The following is a 26,251-nucleotide window of genomic DNA, read 5'->3' as shown; positions in this document are numbered from 1 at the left end:
CAAATTGCAATGGACTAGGTGCGTTTAAAATAAATAAGAGATCTCTTTCCTATGTCCCGTTCAGGATCAAGAACGCCGGGGTGAGGAGTTAGCTGAACTTTCTGAGTTAGAAGAGAGCTTTTTCCTTGCGAGCGAATGGAAACTGAAAAGTAAAGCCCTGGCTAAGGTATGCATGCCCTGGAATATTTGGATCTGGCTTCCTGCAAGGAGGGAAAAATGAAATTTACGGTGTAATTTTTAAAGGATGCAAATCTGTAAGTTTTTCACTGTACAAGTAGTCCTCGAATTGCAATCACAATTAGCCTAGAACAGTGATGGCGAACCTTTTCGGCACTTGGTGCGCCGAAACGTAGCGCGCACGTGCGCTCTTCAGGGCCGCACTCCAGAAAAGCCGAACGTCCGGGTTCTAGCATGCGTATGCACCCGATTATAGGCTGGCGCGCATGCGTAGGGTGGTTTTCGGCACTGCCACACATGCAAAGGGATTGCGATGACCCGTAGTGTCTCAAAAGTAACACAAAAATTAAAACATGAACCAAGGTCTTGTAATGCCTTCAACTTAGCTTCGCTGTTTTATTAGTCACAGTTTAAATTCAAAAAGTAGATAATGAAGTAAAAGGAAACCAAAAACAAACGGCATTGACGAGAGTTCCAAGGCAAACCAAGATAATTAATCACACATTCCAGGAAGATAACCAGGGAGAGTCCATGGGAAGAACGCCAACAAAGAGAAACCTCATCCAAGAAAAGCACTCATTTGACTCCAGCGTCTGTGAACACGCAGTTCCAAACTCTGATATACAGAGCTCACAGCTGAAAACCATGAGGAGGATCATGGCCCTTTCCTCCTGAGTAGACCACGCTTTTCCCTGATCCTCCCCTCCCTGCGTGCCCTAGGATGGAGAGGGGATGGGCCTGGATCCTCCTCTGATTGCTCAGCCGGCCTCTGCCCTTCCCCAGCCTCCTCCACAACCTCCGGAGCCCCACTTCCACTCCCTGTTGGCTGTTCCTCCCCTCCCTCGCAGTCAGTCTCCACCAGGGGCATGACAGGGATCGCGCTCCGGAAAAGCCAAACTTCTGGGTTCTGGCATGCATGCGCACCTGACAACCAGTGGGCTTGGTCACATGTGCAGGTCACTTTTCGGCACTCCTGCATGTGTAAAGAACAGCTGATCATCACGCGCATATGCACACCAGAAACCCGGAAGACAAACAGGCAAGGCCACGCATGCCAGGCAACATGGCTTCGCGTGCCACTTTGGGCATGCGTGCCATAGGTTCAACATCATGGTCCTAGAATATTATAGTCACTGGAGTCATTAAGTGAGTTACCTCCTGACCTAACTCTATTCTGCAACCATTTTCCGATGGTCATTAAATGAGTCACCATGGTCGTTAAATGAGCCTTATGGTCATTAAGCAAACCGCGTGGTCGTTAAGCCAACCCAGTATATCCAAGCGGTGGGTTTTTTTGGCACTTTCCGCCGAAAAAGGGTCAAAAACAGTCACAAATCGTGGCCACGTAATATAGGTATAAAAAGTATCTTTTACAACAGTGGTCCCCAACCTTTTTGTACCAGGGACCAGTTTCAAGCACAAACACTTTTTCAAGGACGGGGTGGGTGGGTTTGGTGGTTTGCTTGCAGACGTTTCATTACCTGACTAGGTAACATCTGATGTTGTTACCTAGTCAGGTAATAAAATGTCTGCCAGCAAACCACCAAGTTCAGGAGCGCCGGCCCTGCCTTCCTCAGCCCCATCCCTCAGGTGTCTCCCTCCCTCCCTCAGGTGTCTGCCTTGTTCCTCTCTCAGTCACTCTATCGCTGCTCCACCAGCCCAGGAAGAAACTGCTTCAAAGAAGCCGGGGTGGCTTTCCTGTCGCCGCAGCCTCCGAGCGCCCGCTTACTCACCGCCCGCCCACGCGCTTCAATCCACAGTGCTCCATTTCTGCCTGCCTGCCTGCCTGCCTTCTTCGCTTCGGAGCAGCTTCGCTGATAAAAAGAGGCGAATAGTTATTATTCTCAGCCGAAGCTGCTCCAAACGAAGGCAGGCAGGCAGGCAGGCAGAACGGGCACTGAATTGAACCGCGCGTGGGCGGGCGGGGTGGGGTAAACGGGCGCTCGGAGGAGCTGCGGCGACAGGAAAAGCCACCCCGGCTTCTTTGAAGCAGTTTCTTCCTGGGCTGGTGGAGCAGCGAGAGCGACTGAGAGAGAACGAGGCGGAGGAAACCGAAGCCGCTGAGCCAGAGAGCAGGACAGGCTTCGGTTGCTTCCTCCCTCCCCTTCTCTCATTTGTGTCCTTGATCTCCAATCCCAGCAGGATTCACCGAAGGTAAAGAAAGCCGCCATTTTTTAATTTTTTTATTTGCGGCCCGGTACAGAGTGCTCCACGGACCGGTACCGGTCCGCGGCCCGGTGGTTGAGGACCCCTGTTTTACAACATTTGAAAGAGTTACTACATGGTGGTGTGTGTGGCGGTGACAGTATTAACTCTGAGGACAGGCCAGAAGTACAGATAATCCTCGCCTTATGACCACAATTGAGCCCTGAATTTATGTTGCCATTTGTCAAGTGAGTTTTGCCCCCTTTTACGAACTTCCTCGCCACCGTTGTTAAGTGAAGCACTGCAGTGGTTAAATTAGTAGCATCGTTGTTAAGTGAATCTCCCCCTTGACTTTGCCTGTCTGAAGGGATTATGTGACCCTGGGACACTGTTACCGTTGTAAGTATGAACCAGTTGCCAATTTTGATCCCATGACCGACCACGGGGATGCTTACAATGGTGGTAAGTGTGAAAAAAAAATGGCCATAAGTCACTTTTTTCAGTGCCGTTGTAGCTTCGGTCACTAAATGAACTGTAAGTGGAGGACTACCTGTAGCTTTTTAAAGCAACTGGTCATTAAGCGAGTACTACCTGTAAACAAGAGAATAATCCCATGAAACTCTTTACCTGCCTCTGTTTCCAATCCGCCCAACTCTTCTCTGCTTTCCATCTTTATCCATTTCTCTTCTTGGTGTTTCTCCAGTGGGAACATTATACATGCTGTGACGGCAGCCCAGACCCAACCGTTCCCCAGGAAATCAATACTTTTATGAGTTTGTGGCTAGAAGAGTCCGAGAATGATATTACGACGGTGGTCAAGAAAGGCAGCAAAGTGCTGGAAGTAAGTTCCTGCCATGGTTATATCCCGTACTAGTCATTCCTCCAGCCAGAGATAGGTCATGTCTCTTCACACAGTGAGCAGGATTGGTATTATTTTATTTTATTTTATTTTATTTTATTTTATTTTATTTTATTTTATTTTTATTTTATTATTTTATTATTTTATTTTATTTTATTTTATTTTATTTTATTTTATTTTATTATTTTATTTTATTTTATTTTATTTTTATTTTATTTTATTTTATTTTATTTTTTTTTTATTTTTTTTATTTTATTTTTTTTTTTATTTTATTTTATTTTATTTTATTATTTTATTTTATTTTATTTTTATTTTATTTTATTTTATTTTATTATTTTATTATTTTATTTTTTATTTTATTTTATTTATTTTATTTTATTTTATTTTATTTTATTTTATTTTATTTTATTTTTATTATTATTTTATTTATTTATTTTATTTTATTTTTTTTATTTATTTTATTTATTTTTATTATTTTTATTTTATATTTTTATTTTATTTTATTTTATTTTATTTTATTATTTTTATTATTTTATTATTATTTATTTTATTTTATTTTATTTTATTATTTTATTATTTTATTTTATTTTATTATTTTATTTTTTTTTTTATTTTATTTTTTATTTTTTATTTTATTATTATTTTATTTTTATTTTTGTTTTATTTTATTATTTTATTTTATTATTTTATTTATTTATTATATTTATTTTTTTTTATTATTATTTTATTTCTTTTTTTTATCTTTATTTTATATTTTATTTTATTTTATTGTTTTATTTTATTGTATTTTATTTATTTATATTTATTTTTTATTTATTATTTTATTTTTTTATTTTATTGTATTTTTATTTATTTTATTTTATTTACTTTTTATTTTATTTTATTATTATTTTATTTTTTTATTTTTTATTTTTTATTGTTTTATTTTATTTTATTTTATTTTATTTATTTATTTATTTTATTTTTTATTTTATTTTATTTTTATTGTTTTATTGTTTTATTTTTTATATTATATTTTGTTTATTATTTTATTATATTATATTTTGTTTTACTTTATTATTTATTTTATTTTATTGTTTTATTGTATTGTATTTTATTTATTATTTTGTTTTACTTTATTTTATTATTTATTTTATTTACTTTTTTATTATTGTATTGCATTTTATTATTTTATTTACTTTATTTTATATCTTTATTTTAGTATTTTATTTTATTTTATATCTTATTTTTATTTTATTTTATTTTACTTTTTATTTTATTATTTTTTAATTTAGATACTGTCCAACTCAAGGAGGGGTGCGATGGCCTAGAGGTGGAGTTCTCACTTCACAATCAGGAGGCTGTGAGTTCGAACCTAGGTAGAGGCAGCTATTTCTCTCTCTGCGCACACTGAGAATATATCAAGACTCCGCATTAGCGATAGGAAGGGCATCCAGCCATTCAAAAAACTCTGCTAGCTCCATTCAGTTGCCCCAAACTCCACCCCAACAGGGATTAGTGGTCATTAAATAATGATGATACTGTCCAACTTACTCTTAATGTGACTCCGGGTAGTTTATAGTGGAAAAATTAAAAACCATATAAAAATACATAATGGCAGTCCTTAACATACAACCACATTTGAGTACAAAAATTTCCATTGTAAAGCCAGACAGTTGTTAAGTGAGTTTTGCCCCATTTTACGACCTTTCTTGCCATCGTTCTTAAGTGAATCACTGTGAGGGTTAACTTAGCAAGCCGGTTGTTAAGTGAATCTGGCTTCCCCCATTGATTTTGCATGTCAGGAGGTTGCAAAATATAATCACATGATTCTGGGACTACAATCCAGGGATGGGATTCAATTTTTTTTACTGCCGGTTCTGTGGGCGTGGCTCGGTGGGCATGGCAGGGGAAGGATACTGCAAAATCCCCCTTCCCTCCCCACCCTACTAACCTGCTTTCCAGCTCCATTCTCCCATGCAGGGCAACAAAAGAAGACTCAGCCGATCAGCTGGGACTCCAGAGGCAGGAATAGATAGGGGCGGGGCCAGTCAGAGGCGGTATTTGCCGGTTCTCCGAACTACTCAAAATTTCTGCTTCCGGTTCTCTAGAACTGGTCAGAACCTGCTGAATACCCACCTCTGCTACAACCGCCATAAATACATGCCAGTTGCCGAGCATCTGAATTTTGATCAGATGACCATAGGGATGCTGCAAAGGTTGTGAGAACGTAAGTCCCTTTTCATAAGTTGATTTTCTCAGTGCCGTTGCAACTTTGAACGGTCACTAAACGAATGGTTGTAAGTTGAGGACTGCCTGTATAAGAGCAAGTGGAAAATAAGTGCAGGAGATCATATACAATACGCAATACCCAACGACAGTTTGCTCTGAATGCCCTGTCTTCAGGGGTGGGATTCTACCAGTTCAGACCGGTTCTATAGAACCGGCTGTTACAATTCTGCCCAGTTCAGAGAAGTGGCAAATCGTGGCCCTGGCTGGCCTCGCCCCTCTCCACCTGCCCCTCCCCTCCCTGCTGAGAAAGTCCTTTTCATGCATGCGCAGCATCACTGACTGCCCCCGTCCCGCCCCGTCACTCCTTATGGTATTTCCTTTCCCCCCCCTCCTGACGATCAGCTGTTCTGATGATCAGCTGTGCCAGGATCCTCCTTGCTGTCTTATTGCTTCACTCCGAAGGCTTCCCTGAGGCCCAGGAGGCAAAAAGGGACACGGGTGGGTGGGGGTACTGTGCGTCCCTCCCCCACATGCTCCATTTTTGGCCTCCTGGGCCTCAAGGAAGCCTTCTTGGAGCAAAAACAGCCTCCCAGGAGGCTACCCTGATCCCCAGGTGGCAAAAATACGGAGCGTGGGGGGGGCGTGCTGCAAAAAAAAAGAAGCCATGCCCACCCAGTCACATCGCCATGTCCACCTAGCCACGCCGACAGAACCGGTAGTAAAAATATTTGCACCCCGCCCCTGCGTGTCTTCTAACGGAGTGGCATGTCTTCCAGCTCATTGCCAAGTTGGAAATGTACGTCCTGGAGACTCCGTTTGATGAGCTTCCTTCCAGTGTTGTCATTCAGTACCAGGAGACCATTGTGCACCTACAGAATTTGCTTCATCACAAATACAACCAAGCCACAGAGCATCTGCTGAAGGTAAGTGGAGGGCGCCATCACCGTCGTTTTTCCTCCGATTTTCAGATGACGTGGGATAGATGGGCTCCTCATTCGGACCAGGCTAGCTGCTGTTCTCTTCCATCAGTTTAATTTTAACAGCAACAACAATAACAACAGTGTTGGAAGGGACCTTGGGGCTCTTCTAGTCCAACTCCCGCCCTGCTCAGTGGTGGCGCACTGGTTAGAATGCAGTATTACAGGCAAATTCTGCCGACTGCCAGCATTTCGATTCTCACCTACTCAAAGCTGATTCAACCTTCCATCCTTCCGAAGTCGGTAAAATGAGGACCCAGATTGTTGGGGGCCATAGGCTGACTCTGTAAACCATTTAGAGAGGGCTGTAAAGCACTAGGAAGTGGTATATAAGTGTAAGTACTAGTGGTAAGTGCTTAGAAGATTAGCCAGAATGTTTAAGGATATATCTGCCAAGTGCTGGAAGTGCAACCAAATTCCGGGCATTTATTATCAAACGTGGTAGACATGTTCAAAAGCAAAAAATAAATAAATACTGGACTAAAATGCACCCCAGGCTAGAAAAAAATGATGTGAACATATAGATTTAAAACTGGAAAAATTCCTGTTGGGCATCATACCAGATAAATATAGTAAAAGAAATGCATTTTAATAGTACATGTATACAGCAGCCAGAATTGTGTTCGCACAACATTGGAAGGGTGAGAAAATCCCCACAGAAGAAAAGATAATAAGAAAATTATCTTTTAGAATGTGCAGAAATGAATAAACTAACATTTGAAATTCAAGAAAAGGAAGACACTGAATATTTTGAGGTGGTCTCTATCATTAGTTAAATAAGAGAAACAGGAGTTAGAAACTCGAAGAGTAAGAGGGAAAGATTAATCTCACTATCAGGGTTGTTTGTTGTAACGTATTAATTGTGATTAATTGTGATGAGTTTTACTAATTAATAGGTATCAATGTTATGACGGAAAAGCACTGTTATCATGAAATTATCATTAGAGAAGACTATTACTATGATTGTGACGAATATTACTCCAAGAAATGTAACCAGGCAACACACTGTATATATGGATTTTGAACACGTTGCTCTTTCTTTCTTTTTTTATTTATATTAATAAATAAATAAAAAACTAGTGATAAATGTTCAGACTGGAGGCCCCATACCATTTCAGACAAATGGTTATCCAATCTCTTGTTAAAAGCTTCCAGGGTTGGAGCATTCACAAGGTCTGGAGGCAAGTTGTTTCACTGGTTAATTGTTCTAACTGTCAGGAAGTTTCTCCTTAGTTCTAAGTTGCTTCTCTCCTTGATTAGTTTCTTTTTTAAAATATTTTTTTTATTAATTTCCCAAATTTTAAAAACATAAAACAAAACTTTATACATTGTTATCAACATCAAGACATCTTTTGCATTTCCTCACATTTTTCAGTATATGTATTTACTTATTCCTTTACCATTACATTTTACTCTTACTGTAAATCAATATCTTTTATCCTTACATCTCAATCTTCTCCATGGTATATTTACATATTTACATATTCCCTCATTCTTTTCCTAATTGCCATTTTATTTTATTTTTATTTCTAAACCACACATCCCAGGCATCCCAGGCCCTACAATAAATTGAATCTTCTCTGTCTTTTATTTTCATCGTTAGCCTGTCCATCTCTATACAATCTATTATTTTTTTAATCACCATGCCTTCTGGTGGGACCCTTTTTTCCTTCCAGAGTTGTGCGTATGAAATCCTTGCAGCTGTTAATATATGTAACATAAAATATCTATCTGTTTTATTGCATTTTTGTGTTATTATACCTAATAAAAAAGTTTCCGGATTAAATTCAATTTTCTGATTCGTGATTTCTTCTATCCATTGTCTAATTGTATTCCAATATTTTTTCACTTCCTGACATGTCCACTAAGTATGAAAATAAGTGCCTTTTTCTTTTCCACATTTCCAACAATTGGGTCTGAATTAAACATTTTTGCCAATCTAGCGGGAGGAAGGTGCCATCTGTAGAACATTTTGTATGGGCGAAAAACATTGGCCATAATATAGACCTGGAAAATTGGGAGAGAATGTGGGGATCAAATTACAAACTAATTACATCCTTGATTAGTTTCATCTTTATTGCTTCTTGTCCTGCCCCCAATGCATGTGTTTGTGCCCAGTGTCTTTTCACTTTTTCACAAGTCTCTGTATTAACAGAGGGATACAATCAAGATCAAGGGAAGTACTAATACCACTCTATAAAGTCTTAGTAAGACCACACCTAGAGTACTGCATCCAGTTTTGTTCACATTATAAAAAAAGATGTTGAGACTCTAGAAAAAGTACAGAGAAGAGCAACCAGGATGATGAGGGGACTGGAGGCTAAAACATATGAAGAACGGTTGCAGGAACTGGGCTTGGCTAGTGTAGGGAAGAGAAGGACCAGGGGAGACAGTGGTCTTCCAATATCTGAGGGGCTGCCACAGAGAGGAAGGGATCAAGCTATTTTCCAAAGCACCTGAAGGCCAGAGAAGGAATAATGGATGGAAGGAGAGATTCAACCTGGAAATAAGGATAAACTTTCTGACAGTGAGAACAATCAACCAGTGGAAGAGACGTTGCCCTCGGAAGTTGTGGGAGCGCCATCACTTGAGACTTTCAAGAAGAGATTGGGCTGCCATTTGTCAAAAATAGTGTGGGGTCTCCTAATTTGGAGGTGGGTGGGTTCGACTAGATGACCTACAAGGTCATCTATTATCTGTTTTATATGATTATCTGTTAAGTCCACCATATCTGATAAAATGCTCTTTTGGGTTTGTTATATTTACAACAGTAATTTGAGATACCTTTATCTGTCACGGACAATTTCTTGGGTAGATTGGTGCAATTTTTTTTTTAATTCCTTTGTTCTGATGCTCTTTACAGCAAGCCAGTAGTTATGGAGAATCTGAAAGTGGAAATATGGAACTTGTCATGAAAGAGAAGGACATTACGCTGTGCCTTTGGGCCAATCTCAAGAAGAATGCAAGGTAGGAATGACATTCTCTGAGAAGCTTCATGTTATGATCACAATTGAGATGAGCCACAACTGGGAAGTACGCGAGAGGTCGCCCGGAAGAGCCTCACTGCGCATGCGTGCACCCCCGCCAGCCAGCTGATTGTCAGGTATCTGCCCTGCATACGCGAGAGGAGACGCACATGTGGGAGATGTGCACGCATGCTTAGAGGCGTTTTGTGCATGCACAGGGGGACGCGCGCACATTGTTGAGGTATTGCCCATTAGGAGAATGAGTGCAGTCAGGGAAACATAGTGAGAGTGGTGATGAATAACACGCAACCAGCACACAAATACACTGAATAGTAAAATGTAAGTTTTACTTCCAGTAAATGGGTAAACAAAGTCCAACAAACAGTCCAAATCATACACGGTTAAAGCAGTTAGTATTCAAAACAATCAGTCCAGGGATAATCCAAAAACAAAGTCTTTTTCTTTACCAGTATCATAAACAATGTTCAGTAAATGGAGTTTGCGAACAGTTGCAAGACTCACAGCAATACAAGCAGAATGATAATCAGGCAAAAGGCAAACAGGAAATGCAAAAAGTACAAACCAGGGTTCTGACTCCATCTTATGGCCATTGGAGGAACCTCAGCCAATCACAATTACAGCATTCTCTTAAAGATACAACAGTATTAAATGATTATCCTGGTTTATATATTGCCAACGCAACTGTTAGGTGACTACCATTCCTAACTCACATGCGCAGGGGGCGGGGGGAGCCGCACATACATTGCATCATGGGTGCAGGCACGCAAGTGCACTCTTGGCACGCAACGTGGAAAAGGTTAGCCGTCACTGCTGTATAACCTTGGTTGCCATTCCTTCCCCGTCAGATTCCGGAGCCAGTTGTTTTATGATGAGAACCGGCAACCCTGCCATGGCTTTGACCTCCCCAAGCCGCTGACCACCTGCGATGTGGCCGTACGCATCTTGCACACCCGCTATGACCACTTGTCGTCTTTTCAAGCTTTTCCCAAAGAGCTCCCAAAGCTGGACCTCCCGTCCACAGAGGGGGTGGCTCAGCCCAGTGTGGACACAGACGTCCAAAATGAAGAGACCCTGAAAGACGTTACTGAGATCAAAACGGAAACCTCAGTGAGAACCATGGTAAGACGGGGCAGAAACTTACAGAAAAAAAAAGAGAATAGAATGGAGTGGAGTGGAGTGGAGTGGAGTGGAGTGGAGTGGAGGGGTAGAGTAGAGTAGAGTAGAGTAGAGTAGAGTAGAGTAGAGTAGAGTAGAAGAGAGTGGAGTGGAGTAGAGTAGAAAGAGTAGAGTGAGTAGAGTGGAGTAGAGTAGAGTAGAGTGGAGTAGAGTAGAGTAGAGTTGAGTAGAGTAGAAAAGAGTGGAGTAGAGTAGAGTAGAGTAGAGTAGAGTAGAGTGGAGTAGAGTAGAGTGGAGTGGAGTAGAGAGTGGAGTGGAGTAGAGTAGAGTAGAGTACAGTGGAGTAGAAAGAGTGGAGTGGAGTGGAGTAGAGAGAATGGAATGGAATGGAATGGAATGGAATGGAACACAACACAATACAATAGAACAGAGAATACAACAGAACAGAACAGAATAGGAAATAGGACAGGACAGGACAGGACAGGAATAGAATAGAATAGAATAGAATAACAGAGTTGGAAGGGACTTTGGAGGTCTTCTAGTCCAACCCCCTGCTTAGCCAGGAAAACCTACACCCATGATGGCGAACCTATGGAGCCATTTGTACTGGCACACGAGCCGCAGACAAACTTACCTCACTGCGTATGCGCACGCCTCACAGCTGATTTTTTTCCCCCTGGTTGGTTTGAGGCCTTTCTTGGCCTCCCAGAGACTTTGAAAAAGCCTCTGCAAGCATTCTCAGGCCGAATTATAGGCCCATTTCATCATTTCCTGTAATACCGGAAGTGACTAAACAGGCCTATAATTCGGCCTGAGAAGCGTTGCAGAGGCTTTTTCCAAGCCTCTGGGAGGCCGAAAAAGGCCTCAAACCAGCCGAAAAATCAGCTATGAGGCACAGTGCAGGTAAAGGGGTGGGGTGGGGATTGCGTGTGCATGTGCAGGGGGCGTGGGAAGGGGGGGCGCATTGCATTCTGGGTGCTGGCATGCGAGTGCAGACACGCTGGCGCACTCGCAGTTTTTGGCACAGGATCCCAAAAAGATTATCCCCCACTGACCTACACCAATAGTTATCCAATGCCTTCTTAAAAACTTCCAGGACTTGGAGCATTCACAACTTCTGGAGTCAGGCAGTTCCACTGATTAATTGTTCTCACTGTCAGGAAATTTCTCCTTAGTTCGAGGTTGCTTCTCTCCTTGATTAGTTTCCATTCTTTGCTTCTTGTCTTGCCATCTGGTTGGTGCTTTGGAGAATAGCTTGACTCCCTCTTCTTTGGGGCGGCAGCCCCATAGATATTGGAAAACTGCTATCATGTCACCCCGGTCCTTCTTTTCATCAGACTAGACATACCCAATTCCAGCAACCCTTCTTTATATGTTTTAGCCTCCAGTCCCCTTATCATCTTTGTTGCTCTTCTCTGCACTCTTACCAGAATCTCAACATCTTTTTTTACACCGTGGCGACCAAAACTGAATGCAGGATTCCAAGAGTGGCCTTACCAAGGCATTATAAAGTGGTATTATTAACACTTCACGTGATCTTGATTCTCTCCCTCTGTTTATGCAGCCTAGAACTGTGTTGGCTTTTTTGGCAGCTGCTGTACACGGCTGGCTCATATTTAAATGGTTGTCCACTAGGACTCCGAGATCCCTCTCACAGTTACTACAATTGAGAAAAGTACCACCTATACTGTGCCTGTGCATTTGGTTTTTCTTCCCCTAAATGTAGAACCTTACTTTTTTCACCACTAATTTTCGTTTTGTTACATAGCGCCCAGTGTTCAAGTCTGTCAAGATCCTTCTGTATCTTAAGCCTATCTTCTGGAGTGTTGGCCATTCCTGCCATCTTGGTGTCATCTACAAATTTGATGAGTTCCCCATCTATCCAGTGGTGGGATTAAAATTTTTTACGACTGATTCTGTGGGCGTGGCTTGGTGGGCGTAGCAGGGAAAGGATGCTGTAAAATCCCCATTCCCACCCCACTCCTGGAGGAAGGTTACTGCAAAATCCTCATTCCCTCCCCACCCCACTAACCTGCTTTCCAGCTCTGTTCTCCTGTGCAGGGCAACCAAAGAAGACCCAGCCAATCAGCTGGGACTTGGGAGGCAGAGAATAGATGTGGGCGGGGCCAGTCAGAGATGGTATTTGCTGGTTCTCCACACTACTCAAATTTTCCACTACTGGTTCTCCAGAACTGGTCAGAACCTGCTGAATACCATTCCTGCATTTATCCCCTTGTCCAAATCATCGATGAAGATGTTGAAGAGTCCTGGGCCTTAAACAGAGCTCCATGTGGATCAGAGGTGGTATTCAGCAGGTTCTGACCAGTTCTGGAGAACCGGTAGTGGAAATTTTGAGTAGTTCAGAGAACCAGCAAATCCCACCCCTGACTGGAGATTTTACAATATCCTTCCCCTGCCATGCCCACCAAGCCACACCCACAGAACTGGTAGTAAAAAAAATTGAATCCCACCTCTGATGTCAGGGGTTGGATTCAAATTTTTAACAACTGGTTCTGTGGGCGTGGCTTAGTTGGTGGGTGTAGCTTGGTGGTCATGTGACTGGCTGGGCGTGGCCAACTCAATAGCACTCACATCGAGGCATGCATCTCCTCACCTGGCCTCTCATGACTGTGGGGACGCTGCAACAGTCGTAAATGTGAAAAATGGTCATAAGTCACTTTTTTCAGTGCCATTGTAACTTTGAATGGTCACTCCACACAAAAAGTACCAGCAAAGGAGGGGAAAAAAACTCCAGAGAGGTTCCTGAGACAGGAAGTCTAGTCCTGCCAAGAACGTAATAAGGGTTAACGGAGAGGCAGTTTCTTTAAGCAACACCAGAATGTTTCCTTCCTTACAGGATTAGGTCAGTTATTTCTTCTAACAGCTGGTTCTCCGAACTGCTTAGAATGTTAACAACCGGTTCTAGCAAATAGGTGCGACCTGGTAGAATCCCACCCCTGACTGATGTGGATGCAATTCCATTGTGGGTTACGTTGCAAGGACTTGCAACATTCCCTCCTTGGGTATGCGTTGCAAACTGGTCAAGCAAAAGAGAAATTTAGGGCACAACAGCAAAATTCTTAAAGGAAAAGATATGTTTAAATCAAAAGAGATTTCTGTCCTTCCTTAAGACTTTTTTTCCCCATTTCTCTGTTAAGGGGGAATATTCTATCCTGCCTTTATAATATCCCCCCAAAATATATCATTTTCTAGGAGGGTGGGGGCTGACTTTCTACACAGGGACAGCTCTGGATTTTTATCACCTGAACTGCAGGGACACTGCGATGGCCAGAACTTTGAGGCCCAGTCATACGTTCATTGTTTTCAGCGCAATTGTATCTTTGAACGTTGCTGCTAAACGAATGGGCACAACTCAAGTTCTTACCTGGATAGCCCGTTCTTATCGAGGAATCTACAAAGATGGGTCAAAAGAGTCAAGATGGCGGCTGCAACTGCCCAATGCTTGCGTAGAAAGAGGGCTGGGCTTCGTTCACACAGTTGCAACCGCCATCTTGACTCTTTTGACCTCTTCCACCCATTGATCCTCTTGGTTCTTATCCAATAGGATGATAGGTTTTAAGCAGTTTATCATCTTTTTGGATAAGCGAGCAGAAGACCTGGGTTCTATTTGCTTACAAGCAAATATATATTAATGAATAGAATTAGAATTAAAGAATAGAATAGAAATGCAGAAAATAATAGAATAGAATAGAATATGGAATAGAACAGGCAATAGAATAAGAATAGAATAGCGTAGTGTAGCGTAGCATAGCGTAGAGAGAAGAGAGAAGAGAAGAGAAGAGAAGAGAAGAGAAGAGAAGAGAAGAGAAGAGAAGATGCTAGACTAGAATAGGTGGAAGGGACCTTAGAGGTCTTCTAGTCCAGGCCCCTGATCAAGCAGGAGAACCTACACCATTTCAGATAAGTGACTGTCTACTCTCTTCTTAAAAAGAGGTCTTGAACAGCATGGTTGAACTCCTTTCTGATTTTGCCATTTTGAGTGATTTTAATATTTGGTTAATCAGAGGAGAGTCCACAGCCTCCAAAAGTGATTTATAAATGTCATTCAACTGGCCAGCACTTGTTCCAGGCCAATTGCCTTCTCCTCCTTTATAGACCTTCAGCGATGTCTTCAGTTATTCGGAAAGAAGAAGGAGCAGCAGCTCCCGGGGCTCTGGAAGTAGAGAAGATCATTACAACAAAAGCTCCTTTTTCCTTCACTCCACCTCCAGAGGTAAAGTGGTCCCACTCTGAATAACGGCGTCCCTTTATGACGAGTCCTTGTTGTTTAACGAGGGTAACTGGGACCGGGAATGCCACCGTGAAGCGACACGGTCGTAAGGAACCCCAAACAAATATGACACGATTGCTTCACTTGGCAATCCCAGTTCCAGCGATTGTGCCTTTTTCTCCTACCCAAGTTGTGCGGTGAGCTGAAAGCTCCGGTAAGCCCCCGTTCCATTTGTCTTTTGTTTTAGTAATGAAACTTAGATCGATCTTGTATCCGGCTGTTTTCTTGGGCTGTGGGAGAATAAGCTCTCAGCCAAATCTTGGTACCAGGAGAGCACTGACAAGCAAGAGCCAGTTTAGTCTAGGGGTGAAGGCACCTGGCTAGAATTCAGACTAGTCCAGCTTTAGGTATGCCAGGTGACTTTGGGACAATCACCAGGAGGCGGCGAGTTCTAGTTCTGCCTTAGGCATGAAAGCTGACCAGGTGCCCTTGAGCCAATCACCAGGAGGCAGCAAGTTCTAGTCCTGCCTTAGGCATGAAAGCTGACTTTGAGCCAATTATCAGGAGGAGGAGGCGGTTCTAGTCCTGCCTTAGGCATGAAAGCTGACTAGGTGCCCTTGAGTCAATCACCAGGAAGTGGTGAGTTTTAGTCCTGCCTTAGGCATGAAAGCTGACAAGGTGACTTTGAGCCAATCACCAAGAGGTGGCAAGTTCTAGTCCTGCCTTAGGCATGAAAGCTGACTAGGTGCCTTTGAGTCAATCACCAGGAGGCAGCAAGTTCTAGTCCTGCCTTAGGCATGAAAGCTGACTTTGAGCCAATTATCAGGAGGAGGAGGAGGTGAGTTCTAGTCCTGCCTTAGGCATGAAAGCTGACTAGGTGCCCTTGAGTCAATCACCAGGAAGTGGTGAGTTTTAGTCCTGCCTTAGGCATGAAAGCTGACAAGGTGACTTTGAGCCAATCACCAGGAGGTGGCGAGTTCTAGTCCTGCCTTAGGCATGAAAGCTGACTAGGTGCCTGAGCCAATCACCAGGAGGTGGCGAGTTTTAGTCCTGCCTTAGGAAGTGGCGTTCTAGTCCTGCCTTAGGCATGAAAGCTGACTAGGTGCCCTTTGAGTCAATCACCAGGAAGTGGCAAGTTCTAGTCCTGCCTTAGGCATGAAAGCTGACTAGGTGCCTTTGAGTCAATCACCAGGAAGTGGCGAGTTTTAGTCCTGCCTTAGGCATGAAAGCTGACTAGGTGCCTTTGAGTCAATCACCAGGAAGTGGCGAGTTTTAGTCCTGCCTTAGGCATGGAAGCTGACTAAGTGACTTTGAGCCAATCACCAGGAGGAGGCGAGTTCTACTCCTGCCTTAGGCATGAAAGCTGACAGGGTGATTGAGCCAATCACCAGGAAGTTCGTCCTGCCTAGCATGCTGACAAGGTGACTTTGAGCCAATCACCAGGAGGAGGCGAGTTCCAGTCCTGCTTGAGAGATGGAAGTTGGCTTGGCGACTTTGGGCCAGTCGTTCTCTCTCAGCTCATCCTAACTCATCGGGTTGTTGTGGGGAAACTGGTGGGGAGGAAGGAGCATTAGATGTATGTGCAGCCTTGAGGGGTTTATAAAAATAACAAAGTCAGGGGAAATAAACAAACAAACAAGTGAATAATAAGCCCCTGGGACGTTGCAAGCGCCTTCTTCATTGGCCCAAAAGGCAAACATAGCAGCATCTTCGGGTACTGTGGCCAATCCATTTGAGAGGCTGCCAGGCCTTGGCAAGGAGAACGGTCACCTGGCTTTTCCGCTGCTCTTTTGGCTGAAATGAGGCGTTGCTGGCAATTTAGAATTACAGAGAAGCTCAGACCTCCCCTCTGTCTGTCCTTTTCCAGCTCACGTTTCAGCCCTGCGGCTCTTCGATATCAGCGAGTTGGACATCCTCGAAGATTACACGGTGGATTTGCACCAGTTCATGACAGTGGGAGGCGTCTACTATTGCGATTTGCTGAAGCTCCCACCTCAAGCCAAGCAAGTCAAGGGATGGACCATCGTGGAAGTAATGTTCCTCTTAAAGAGGGAGGGGCGGAGAAAAGGGATTGCTTGCCACAGGGTCTCTCCTTCCCAAATTTGATTCCCCCCCCCACTTTCTTTTAGCAAAAAAAGGAGAGAAAGCATATTGGGTGCTTTCATCAAAGAAATAAAGCTTCATTTGACCTACACATTAGACCAGATCAACTTATATTGTCCGAGATTTAAGGGTTGTGTACAAAGCCCCTGTCAGCCCCAGTATGGATGGGGTTACTAGATACCTGAACGTACAAAGAAGGACACTGGAATTGGGAAAGAGGACAATACAATAGAATAGGGGGAGAAAGGAAGACACACTGACAGTTAGGTATTTGTATTTATGGTCCTTGGAGTGTTGCAGGAAATTAAGAGACTCAGACCTTGGAATCCAAAAATAAGTTGGTTTTATTTGCGCAAACAGGTTCAGAGTATTTTAGTGAGAGTCACTTCTGAACAAACTTCTTATAGAACAGCACATGCCTATATACTTCTTCAGAAAGGGGCAAAACACAGAAATATAACTAAACTTTCTAGCTTGTGGTTTGGCTTTTCACACTTCCTTGTTCTTTCTCTTTGCTAATACCACATATTTCACTATCTATAAAACTTGTATCATTATTTCTCTAAAATTAATATATTTTTATGTCCTGCCTTATTCCCCGCTTTGAGACTTTAACAATTAAGTCTCACTTTTGTGATGTCTTAGATTAGCCCTTGCGCGTATAATGTTAGGTATTCTATCGAGACAGGGAAGTTTGACCACACTGAACAGGAAACTCTTAGCTAGGCAACTGAGCAAGAAACATGTTGTGGTTTCTTCAACTCAGATAAGCACTTTAAACATATCAACTTTTAAAATTTGGGACCTCTAAAATTAATATATTTTTATGTCCTGCCTTAGGAGAAAAAGGGATTACAAGAGAATAAACAGTCATACAATGGGGAATAGCTCTGGAGAGGAATGTGCTAGCCCAGCGCTCCAGGGGGCATGTGAGTGGCAGGCATGTGCACAGATGCGCAACTCCATTTGTGTAAGCGGCGTGTTCCCTCCACATGCACAAATGAAGCCCTGTGGGTGAGTGTAGGATGCTTGCACTCGCATACAAACCTCCACTCATGCGAGTGGCAGGTCCTTATATTTGCACGTGAAGTTCCACTCACCTGAGCGAAGGGCGCTTGCGTGCAAAGCTCTATTTGTGTGAGTGGAGGGCCCTTGCACATGAAGCTGCATGCACGTGAATGGAGCTTCGTGTGTGAGTACAAGAGCTCTTTGTACATGCGAGTGGAACTTCACACATGCACACTTGCCCATTTCTCCTGCGGCTCAGTTTTGAACAGCCCGGGGCCTGGTAGTGGGCCATGGTCCATAGTTTTCGCTGGCAGAGCACTTGGACCCCCACAGGCTCCCCCAACACGAGTGACGTAAAGCTGATGACACCCTTCCTGGATAAGCCACACCCCCTCCCAAGGTCAAACCCAACCCTGATGACATCGAGTTCGACACCCCTGGTTTAGAATCAAGAAGAGGTACGAGTGGAGTTATTTCTATAACACAGCTACGTTTTCTTCATTCCTTACTTGGAAGGTCTTGGATACAGGATTAGAGACTTACCCCTATACGGCGACCTGCGAGGAATCTGAAGACAACTCAGCTGTGACTGTGGGAATCACGATCCATCTTTCTGATTCTGTCGTCTATTTTGAAGAACCGCTGATAGCAAGATGGGATAATCAAGGTACGGTACACCTCTAACAACTGCTGCAAGACTTAGCTAGATTCTAAAGTCCGCTTTCCTGGGCTAGTGGCCCCCCACAGTTGCGAAGCAAAACACTGCAAATTGTTAAGTTAGTGACACCGTTGTTAAGTGGCTCCCCCATTGGCTTTGCTTGTCAGAAGGTCGCAAAAGGGGATCACGTAACCCCAGGACACTGCAACCGTCATAAATATGAACCAGTTGCTTACAACCGTAAGTATACAACGGTGCTACCGTTTTGGCATTACATATACCATATATACAAAGATATTGCTAAACCACTAACTTTCATATTATTGATAAAGTATTTGCTTTTTGGTTCTATTCATTCTATTTCCCCCTCCCCCCCTCCGGCCTTCCCTTCTTTTTTGTAGCCACTGATAAAAACTTATTCCATGTTTCATAGTAACCTGATTCCCCCTTATTTTTCATTTCTAAGGTTAACTTATCTGATTCTGCACAAGCCATTATTTTCTTTATTATTTCTCTAAATAAAAAATATAATAAAAAAAGAAAGAAAGAAAGATGAAAGATGAAAGATAGAAAGATAATAAGATAGTAAGATAAATGGAAGAGAGAGAGAGAGGGAGGGAGGGAGAGAGGGAGAGAGAGAGAGAGACTGTACACAGATGTACAATGCATATATAGATAGTATTGACGATGATATAGATGGATAGATGGATGATAATAGAAAGATCGATGGCAGTAGATAGATAGATAGATAGATAGATAGATAGATAGATAGATAGATGTATGGATAGATGGGTAGATGGATAGTTGGAAAGATAGATAGATAGATAGATAGATAGATAGATAGATAGATAGATAGATAGATAGATAGATAGATAGATAGATAGATAGATAATAGAAAGATAGACAACAGAAAGATAGATGAAATATAGATAGGTAATAGAAAGATAGATGACAGAAAGATAGATGATAGATAGATAGATAATAGAAAGATAGACGACAGAAAGATAGATGAAAGATAGATAGAAAGATAGATAGATGATAGATAGATAGATATTTAGATAGATATTTAGATAGATAGATAATAGAAAGATAGACGTCCGAAAGATAGATAGATAGATAGATAGATGATAGAAAGATAGACGACAGAAAGATAGATTAAAGATAGATAGATAGATAGATAGATAGATAGATAGATAGATAGATAGATAGATATAGATAGATAGATAGATAGATAGATAGATAGATAGATAGATAGATAGATAGATAGATAGATGATAGATAGAGACAGATAGACAGAGATGGATTAATGGATGGAATGGATGGATTAATAGATAGGTGGTAGATAGAAAGATAGATGATAGATAAGATAGGTAATAGAAAGATACATGACAGATAGATAGATAGATAGATAGATAGATAGATAGATAGATAGATAGATAGATACATAGATACATAGATGCATGGAATGGATAGATAGATAAAGACAGACAAACCGTACATAGATGTACAGCCTCCAGAATCTGACAGCAGCAAGGCAGAGGAACAAGGGGAGCCTGTACCCAATTCGTGTGTGCGCAGAGCTGCCAGAAGGCAAGAGCAGTTAGACAAAAGGGGCAATGGGATAGTAAGACTTGGAGGTGATTGCTCCTCCCCTAAGATATAAAGGAAATGCAAAGGGACAGGAACCTTTGCAGGAAGCAACGTTGTTCGCTCTGTTCAGATTAAACCTTGAAGCTCTGTGTGGACTTTGGACTTTGTTTGATTTTGAAAGACTAATAGATACTTTAGTCGTTGGCAGCACTTCAAGAAAGATAAAGGTGCGTACTTATTAGACTTCTCCCGAAGGACTTTGGCAGACTTCCATGGGACTATTTATAACTGGTTGAGACTCATTACGGGCTGTGAATGACAATAATTCACAGCCGTTGAACTAAAATAAAAGGGTTTTTGGATTTAACATGTGTTTATTGGTGTCTCAGGAAGCCTTGGTCAGAACAGGCTGCCACAAAGAAAAGGGAGTCAACCTACAAAGCACCTGAAGGCAGGACAAGAAGCAGTGGATGAAAATTAATCAAGGAGAGAAGCAACCTGGAATTAAGGAGAAACTTCCTGACAGGACAATTAACCAGTGGAACAGCTTGACTCCAGAAGTTGTGGGTGCTTCATCACTGGACACTTTTAAGAAAAGATTAGACCAAGGGTGTCAAACTCACATTGTCACAGCGTCGTCATGTGACATATCAGGACTTTCTCCCCCTTTGCTAAACCGGGCATGGCCAGCACATGACATAGGCCAGGAGTTTGACAGACCTGGACTAGACTAATAGTATAGGTTCTCCTGATTGAGCAGGAGGCTGGACTAGAAGACCTCCAAGGTCCCTTCCAGCTTTCTCTCCTCTCCTCTCTCCTCTCCTCTCCCCTCCCCTCCCCTCCCCTTCACCCTACCCTACATCTGTTCTGTTCTGTTCTGTTCTGTTCTATTCTTCTATTCTATTCTATTCTATTCTATTCTATTCTATTCTATTCTATTCTATTCTATTCCATTCCATTCCGTTCCGTTCCGTTCCGTTCCGTTCCGTTCCGTTCCGTTCTTTCCGTTCCATTCCATTCTATTCTATTCTATTCTATTCTATTCTATTCTATTCTATTCTATTCTATTCTATTCTATTCTATTCTATTCTATTCTATTCTATTCCATTCCCATTCCCATTCCATTCCCTTCCTTCCTTCCTTCTATTCTATTCTATTCTATTCTATTCTATTCTATTCTATTCTATTCTATTCTATTCTATTCCATTCCATTCCATTCCATTTTATTCTATTCTAATGGATGGAAACTAATCAAGGAGAGAAATAACTTAGAGCTAAGGAGAAATTTCCTGACAGAACAATTAACCAGTGGAACAACTTGCCTACAGAAGTTGTGAATTCTCCAACATTGGAGACTTTTAAGAGGAGACTGGACAGCCATTTATCTGAAACAGTATAGGGTTTCCTGCTTGAGCCGGGGGCTGGACTAGAAGACCTCCGGGGTCCCTTCCAACTCGGTTATGATGAAGCATGAAGTCCATTGGAAATAAGTTATCTAACAAATTTCAATAGCTGTGTGGCACAAGATATCTTTCTTTTCTCCCCTGTCCAAGAGAAACACTGGAGAACCGACGACATCGGGGAGGTGATCTACAACATGAAAGAGAAGGAGATCTCCTTTAGAATGAACGGCTTCTTCACCGTCACCTTCCTTCAGGATGCTCACCTTAACATGCCGTATCAAGCCTGGGAGCTCCAGCCTGTAGGCCCCGACAAAGCTATTTTTACCATCCTCACCACTTTTGCCGAAGTCCAGATCCACATCAAGGTACGTGGAAGACAACCGACAGATATGGGATCAGGGCTGGGATTAAAACGCCTCAGCAACCGGTTCGCTGCCCGGTTGCTGGGTGGGCATGGCCTACCGGACCTTCTGGGAGGGGTGTTTTTCACCTCCCTCGGGGTCCAGAGGCTTCCCTCGAGCCTCTGGGAGGGTGAAAACAGCCTCGCCCACGGTCCAGAGGCCCTCCAGAAGCCGGAAACAGGCCCGTTTTGGGACTTCCGGAAAGCTCGTTTTTCACACACACCCCCAGAGCCTCTGCGCAGACCCTGCACTTACTTGCATCAAAAATGGGCCACATGGAGACTCCTGGGAGGGGCGGGGCAGGAGGGTTGGGGCCAACCGGTTGGTTCAATTACCAGTTCAGCGAACCAGATGTCAATTTAACATCTGGTTGTCCCAAACCGGTGCGAACCGGCTGAATCCCACCCCTGTCTGTTGTTATGTCTCACCTGGACAAACAAAGTAATAAGTCCAAACTTCCAACTGAAAAACAAATAAGCAGGCAAGTCCGGTAACTACAGGGTTAACTTCCTTAATCCAAAAACATTCTTGGCAGTCTCACGCCATCTGTCTGCCAAGTCTGATAAGGAAGCATAAATCAAAAGCCGAAGCCACACACAGGAAAAATGCAGAAGCTTCTATCCCAAATTAACAAGTTGTCCCGAACGAGAATCCAGAGCTAACACTCCCACTTTTATTCCCCGAGGGGCGTGTCAGTCTCTCATCTCAGTCCCTGATTTGTCCTTTCCTTCTACGTTGCATCTCACGCCCATGCCTGCGTCTTTGCCTCACATCAAACCAACATTCCTCAGTTTGATCCTCAGCCAGAGGCTCCGCTAGGCTCTCCTGATTATCTGCCGACACCTGAGGCACAACCAGGGAGGAAGGTCCTGGGGAGGAAGGCAATTCCAAATCCTCCAGCAAAGCAGGCTCAAACCTCAAGGCCAAATCCTCCTCTTCCTCATGGCTCAAGTCTGTGTCTTCTAACAGAGCAGGCTCAAACCTCCGAGTCACAACAGTCTGTGGTGTTGAGTATAGGTAGTTCTCAACTTGCAAGAGCTTATTCAGTGACCATTCAAAGTTACAACAGCACTGAAAAAAGTGACTTATGGTCTTCTTTCACCCTTATGACTGTTGCGGCGTCCCCGTGGCTACAAGATCAAAATTCAGAAGCTTGGCAACTGACTCACATTTATGACGGTTCCAGTGTCCTAGGGGTCATGCGATCTTTTGCGGATTTCTGACCAGTCAAATCATCGGGGAGGCCAGATTCACTTATAACCCATGCGTTGCTAACTTAAACTCAGTGCTTTACTTTAACAACCATGGCAAGAAAGGTCGTAAAAATGGGGCAAAAATTTGCTTAGCCAATGTCTCACTTAGCAACATAAATTTTGGGCCCAATCATGGTTGTAAGTCGAGGGCTACGTGTAGCTGCAATCACACACCAGTTTGGGCAAGGATATTGGGGTGATCTGTGAAACTCAAGATAACAGAATAACAGAGTTGGAAGGGACCTTGGAGGTCTTCTAGTCCAACCCCCTGTTCAGATAGGAAACAACCTACCATTTCACACAAATGGCTGTCCAATCTCTTCTTCAAAACTTCCAGTGTTGTAGCACCCACAACTTCTGGAGGCCGGTTGTTCCACTGATTAATTGCTCTAACTGTGAACGATCCCATATTACTACTGGAGTTATCTGGGAAGCAGTTAAAGCAGGTTTCAGATAAAACAGAAGTGGTTGAAATGGTTTTTGAAAGAGCAAAACAAATTGCATTTTTTTAAAAAAATAGAGAAGTGAATGTTTTTGCCTTAAATGGGGAATTAAAGTTGAGCTGAGGAAGCTCTAATGTGATTTCATATTTCTGGATGGTTCTCAACAACCACCCCCCCCCCCCCCCAAAACCCCCCCACCCCCCCCCCCCCCCCCCCCCCCCCACCCCCCCCCAAAAAAAAAACCCCCCCCCCCCCCCCCCCCCCAAAAAACCCCCCCAAAACCAAAAACCCCCCAACCCCCCCCAACACCCCCCCCCCCCCCCCCCCCCCAAACCCCCCCCCCCCCCCCCCCCAAAACCACCCCCCCCCCCCCCCCCCCCCCCCCCCCCCCCCCCCCCCCCCCCCTATGGTTTATACAACTTATTTCACACACTTTGCTTCATTTTATATGGATTTGGCAAATGCTCTAGCTGTTCAGAGCACAGTAGTTTTTGACTTACAACCAGGGGTGGGATTCTGCCAGTTTGGACTGGTTTGAGCGAACCCCCTAGCTCCGAAGATCAGTGTTGTGGTTTGCAGGCAGCCGGTGCAGACGGCAGCGGAGTCAGACAGTGAGGAAGTCAGGGAGTCTGGAGAGGACTTGGACGAGGGTCCTGCGTCCAATGCAGGGATGGAGCCAGGACCATCTGGGAGTGGGATGCTGCCTTTGGAGTCTGGCAGCAGCGAAGCAGAGGACCCAGGGGAGCCTGTTCCCAGTGCGCGTGTATGCGTAGAGCTTCTAGAAGGCGAGAGCAGCTGAAGCAGAAGGGGTGACTTGGGAGTAAGGCTGGGAGGGGATTGCCCCTCCCATAAGGGATAAAAGTCAGCCCTCAATGACAAAAGCTTTGCAGGAAGCAAAGTAGTTTGATAGATTCAGAGTCCTCCTTGAAGCTCTGTGTACTCTGGTTGTTTTTTTTCTGGTACTTCCGGTTGGTTTCTGTTATAATTAATTGGATACTTCTGTTTTTTGGCAGCATTCCACAGCACTGAAAGGCATGTGCTTATCTTGGGGAACTGTTTTAAGATTAGTTCTGGCTGGGAATGCAAGTAATTCCCAGCATTGCAATAAAATAGGTTTTGCTTTTAAAACAAATTTGTGTTTCATTATGTTTGACGAAGCCTGGGTCAGAACAATCAGCTGGGAGCGAACTAGTTCGCTCTGGCCATCATGTGAGCACAAAAGAGCGTATTGCCGCTCCTCGGCTGTTTTTCTCCCCCAAAGTAACATAGCAGGTAAGGATTTTTGCACTGCTGTTCACACGCATGCGCGCGCAAAGCACACGATCACTGAACCGGTTGTTATACCGGCAACATCCCACCCCTGCTTCCAACCATTCAGTTAGTAACTATTCAAGCATTCAGTGGCACTGAAAAAAAGTGACTTATGACCCACACTTATGACCGTTGCAGCTCCCCACGATCATGGGATCAAAATTGGAGGGCCTGGCAACTGGTATTTGTGACAGTCGCACTTTCCTGGGGTCAGGTGGTTGCCATTTGTAACCTCCCCAACCGACTTCTGGTAAGTAAGGTCAATGGGGGGATCCAGATTTGCTTAACAACTGCACAATTCACTTAATGACTGCAGTGATTCGCTTAACAACTCTGGTGAAAAGAGGTTGCAGAATGACTGGTTTAATATCCACCTTGCTTAGCAACAGAAATTTTTTGCCTCAAGTTGTGGACGTATATTTGCTCACCTCTCAGGAAAGAACGAAACGGCTGTTTAGGGGGTCTTCTGTTTTTCTGAGGCAGGACAATCAGTGCATGATCTACTCTGTGGCTACAGTGGAAGATTCTGACCTGCTTATGGGGCTGAGAGAAAAATGGATGACGCCCATGTCCCTCCTGATGGTGCTGAAGAAAGCCGGCATGAACATCTTCCCCGCGGAATACTCCACAAAATATGTCAGCGTGAACAAGAAAGTAAGCAGCCGGGAAATCATTTTCTGTCTCTTCCTCAGTTCATGTGCCCTGTTTGGGTAAAGAATGTGTGAATGCAGCCATTCGGGTTTGTCTACCATGGTTTAGGGCAGGAGTGTCCAACCTTGGCAACTTTAAGACTTGTGGACTTCAACTCCCAGAATTCCTCAGCCAACATGGAAGTCTCTAGCATGGAAATGTCTTAAGTCCTCAAGTCCTTCACCTGCACCAGGAGTGCAAATTTAAGACTTGTGGACTCTGCATAATCTAGATAATTAGATCATTTTCAGCTGTCTATCTATCTATCTATCTATCTATCTATCTATCTATCTATCTATCTATCTATCTATCTCTATCTATCTATCTATCTATCTATCTATCTATCTATCTATCTCTCTATATCTAATCTCTACCATTATCTAGCTAGCTATCAGATGATTGTTAGATGATAGATAAATCATCTTCACATCTTTTCATCCATCCATCTATCCATCCCACCTAATCAGATAGACGTGATAGACTAGGGGTCTTCAAACTTGACAGCTTTAAGACTTGTGGACTTCAACTCCCAGAATTCTTCCTCCAGTCATGTTAACTCAGGATTCTAGGAGTTGAAGTCCACAAGTCTTAAAGCTGTCAAGTTTGAAGACCCTTGTGATAGACGATAGATGATATAGACAAATGATATATGATAGAGATGGATGGATGGATGGATGGATGGATGGAT

The 26,251-nt window shown here is 43.3% G+C and overlaps 1 protein-coding gene across 1 annotated transcript in view; it reads left to right on the top strand.

Annotated features, from left to right (window-relative positions):
- Positions 1-26,251, top strand: part of DNAI7 (dynein axonemal intermediate chain 7) — a 41,065-nt gene that overhangs the window by 10,113 nt on the left and 4,701 nt on the right. The window contains exons 4-13 of the mRNA XM_087968818.1: positions 65-166; positions 3,026-3,163; positions 6,169-6,315; positions 9,233-9,336; positions 10,202-10,475; positions 14,589-14,706; positions 16,571-16,734; positions 18,331-18,481; positions 21,616-21,830; positions 25,357-25,527. Coding sequence (XP_087824944.1) covers positions 65-166; positions 3,026-3,163; positions 6,169-6,315; positions 9,233-9,336; positions 10,202-10,475; positions 14,589-14,706; positions 16,571-16,734; positions 18,331-18,481; positions 21,616-21,830; positions 25,357-25,527 — 1,584 coding nt within the window. The remainder of the gene's footprint in view (positions 1-64; positions 167-3,025; positions 3,164-6,168; positions 6,316-9,232; positions 9,337-10,201; positions 10,476-14,588; positions 14,707-16,570; positions 16,735-18,330; positions 18,482-21,615; positions 21,831-25,356; positions 25,528-26,251) is intronic.

This window comes from Notechis scutatus, chromosome 6 (assembly GCF_049901735.1).
Source record: "Notechis scutatus isolate UNSWTSFEM ecotype Mainland chromosome 6, rNotScu1.2, whole genome shotgun sequence".
Classification (NCBI taxonomy): domain Eukaryota; kingdom Metazoa; phylum Chordata; class Lepidosauria; order Squamata; family Elapidae; genus Notechis; species Notechis scutatus.
Note: the sequence above shows the minus strand (reverse complement) of the source record. Positions and strands in the feature narration are given on the sequence as shown.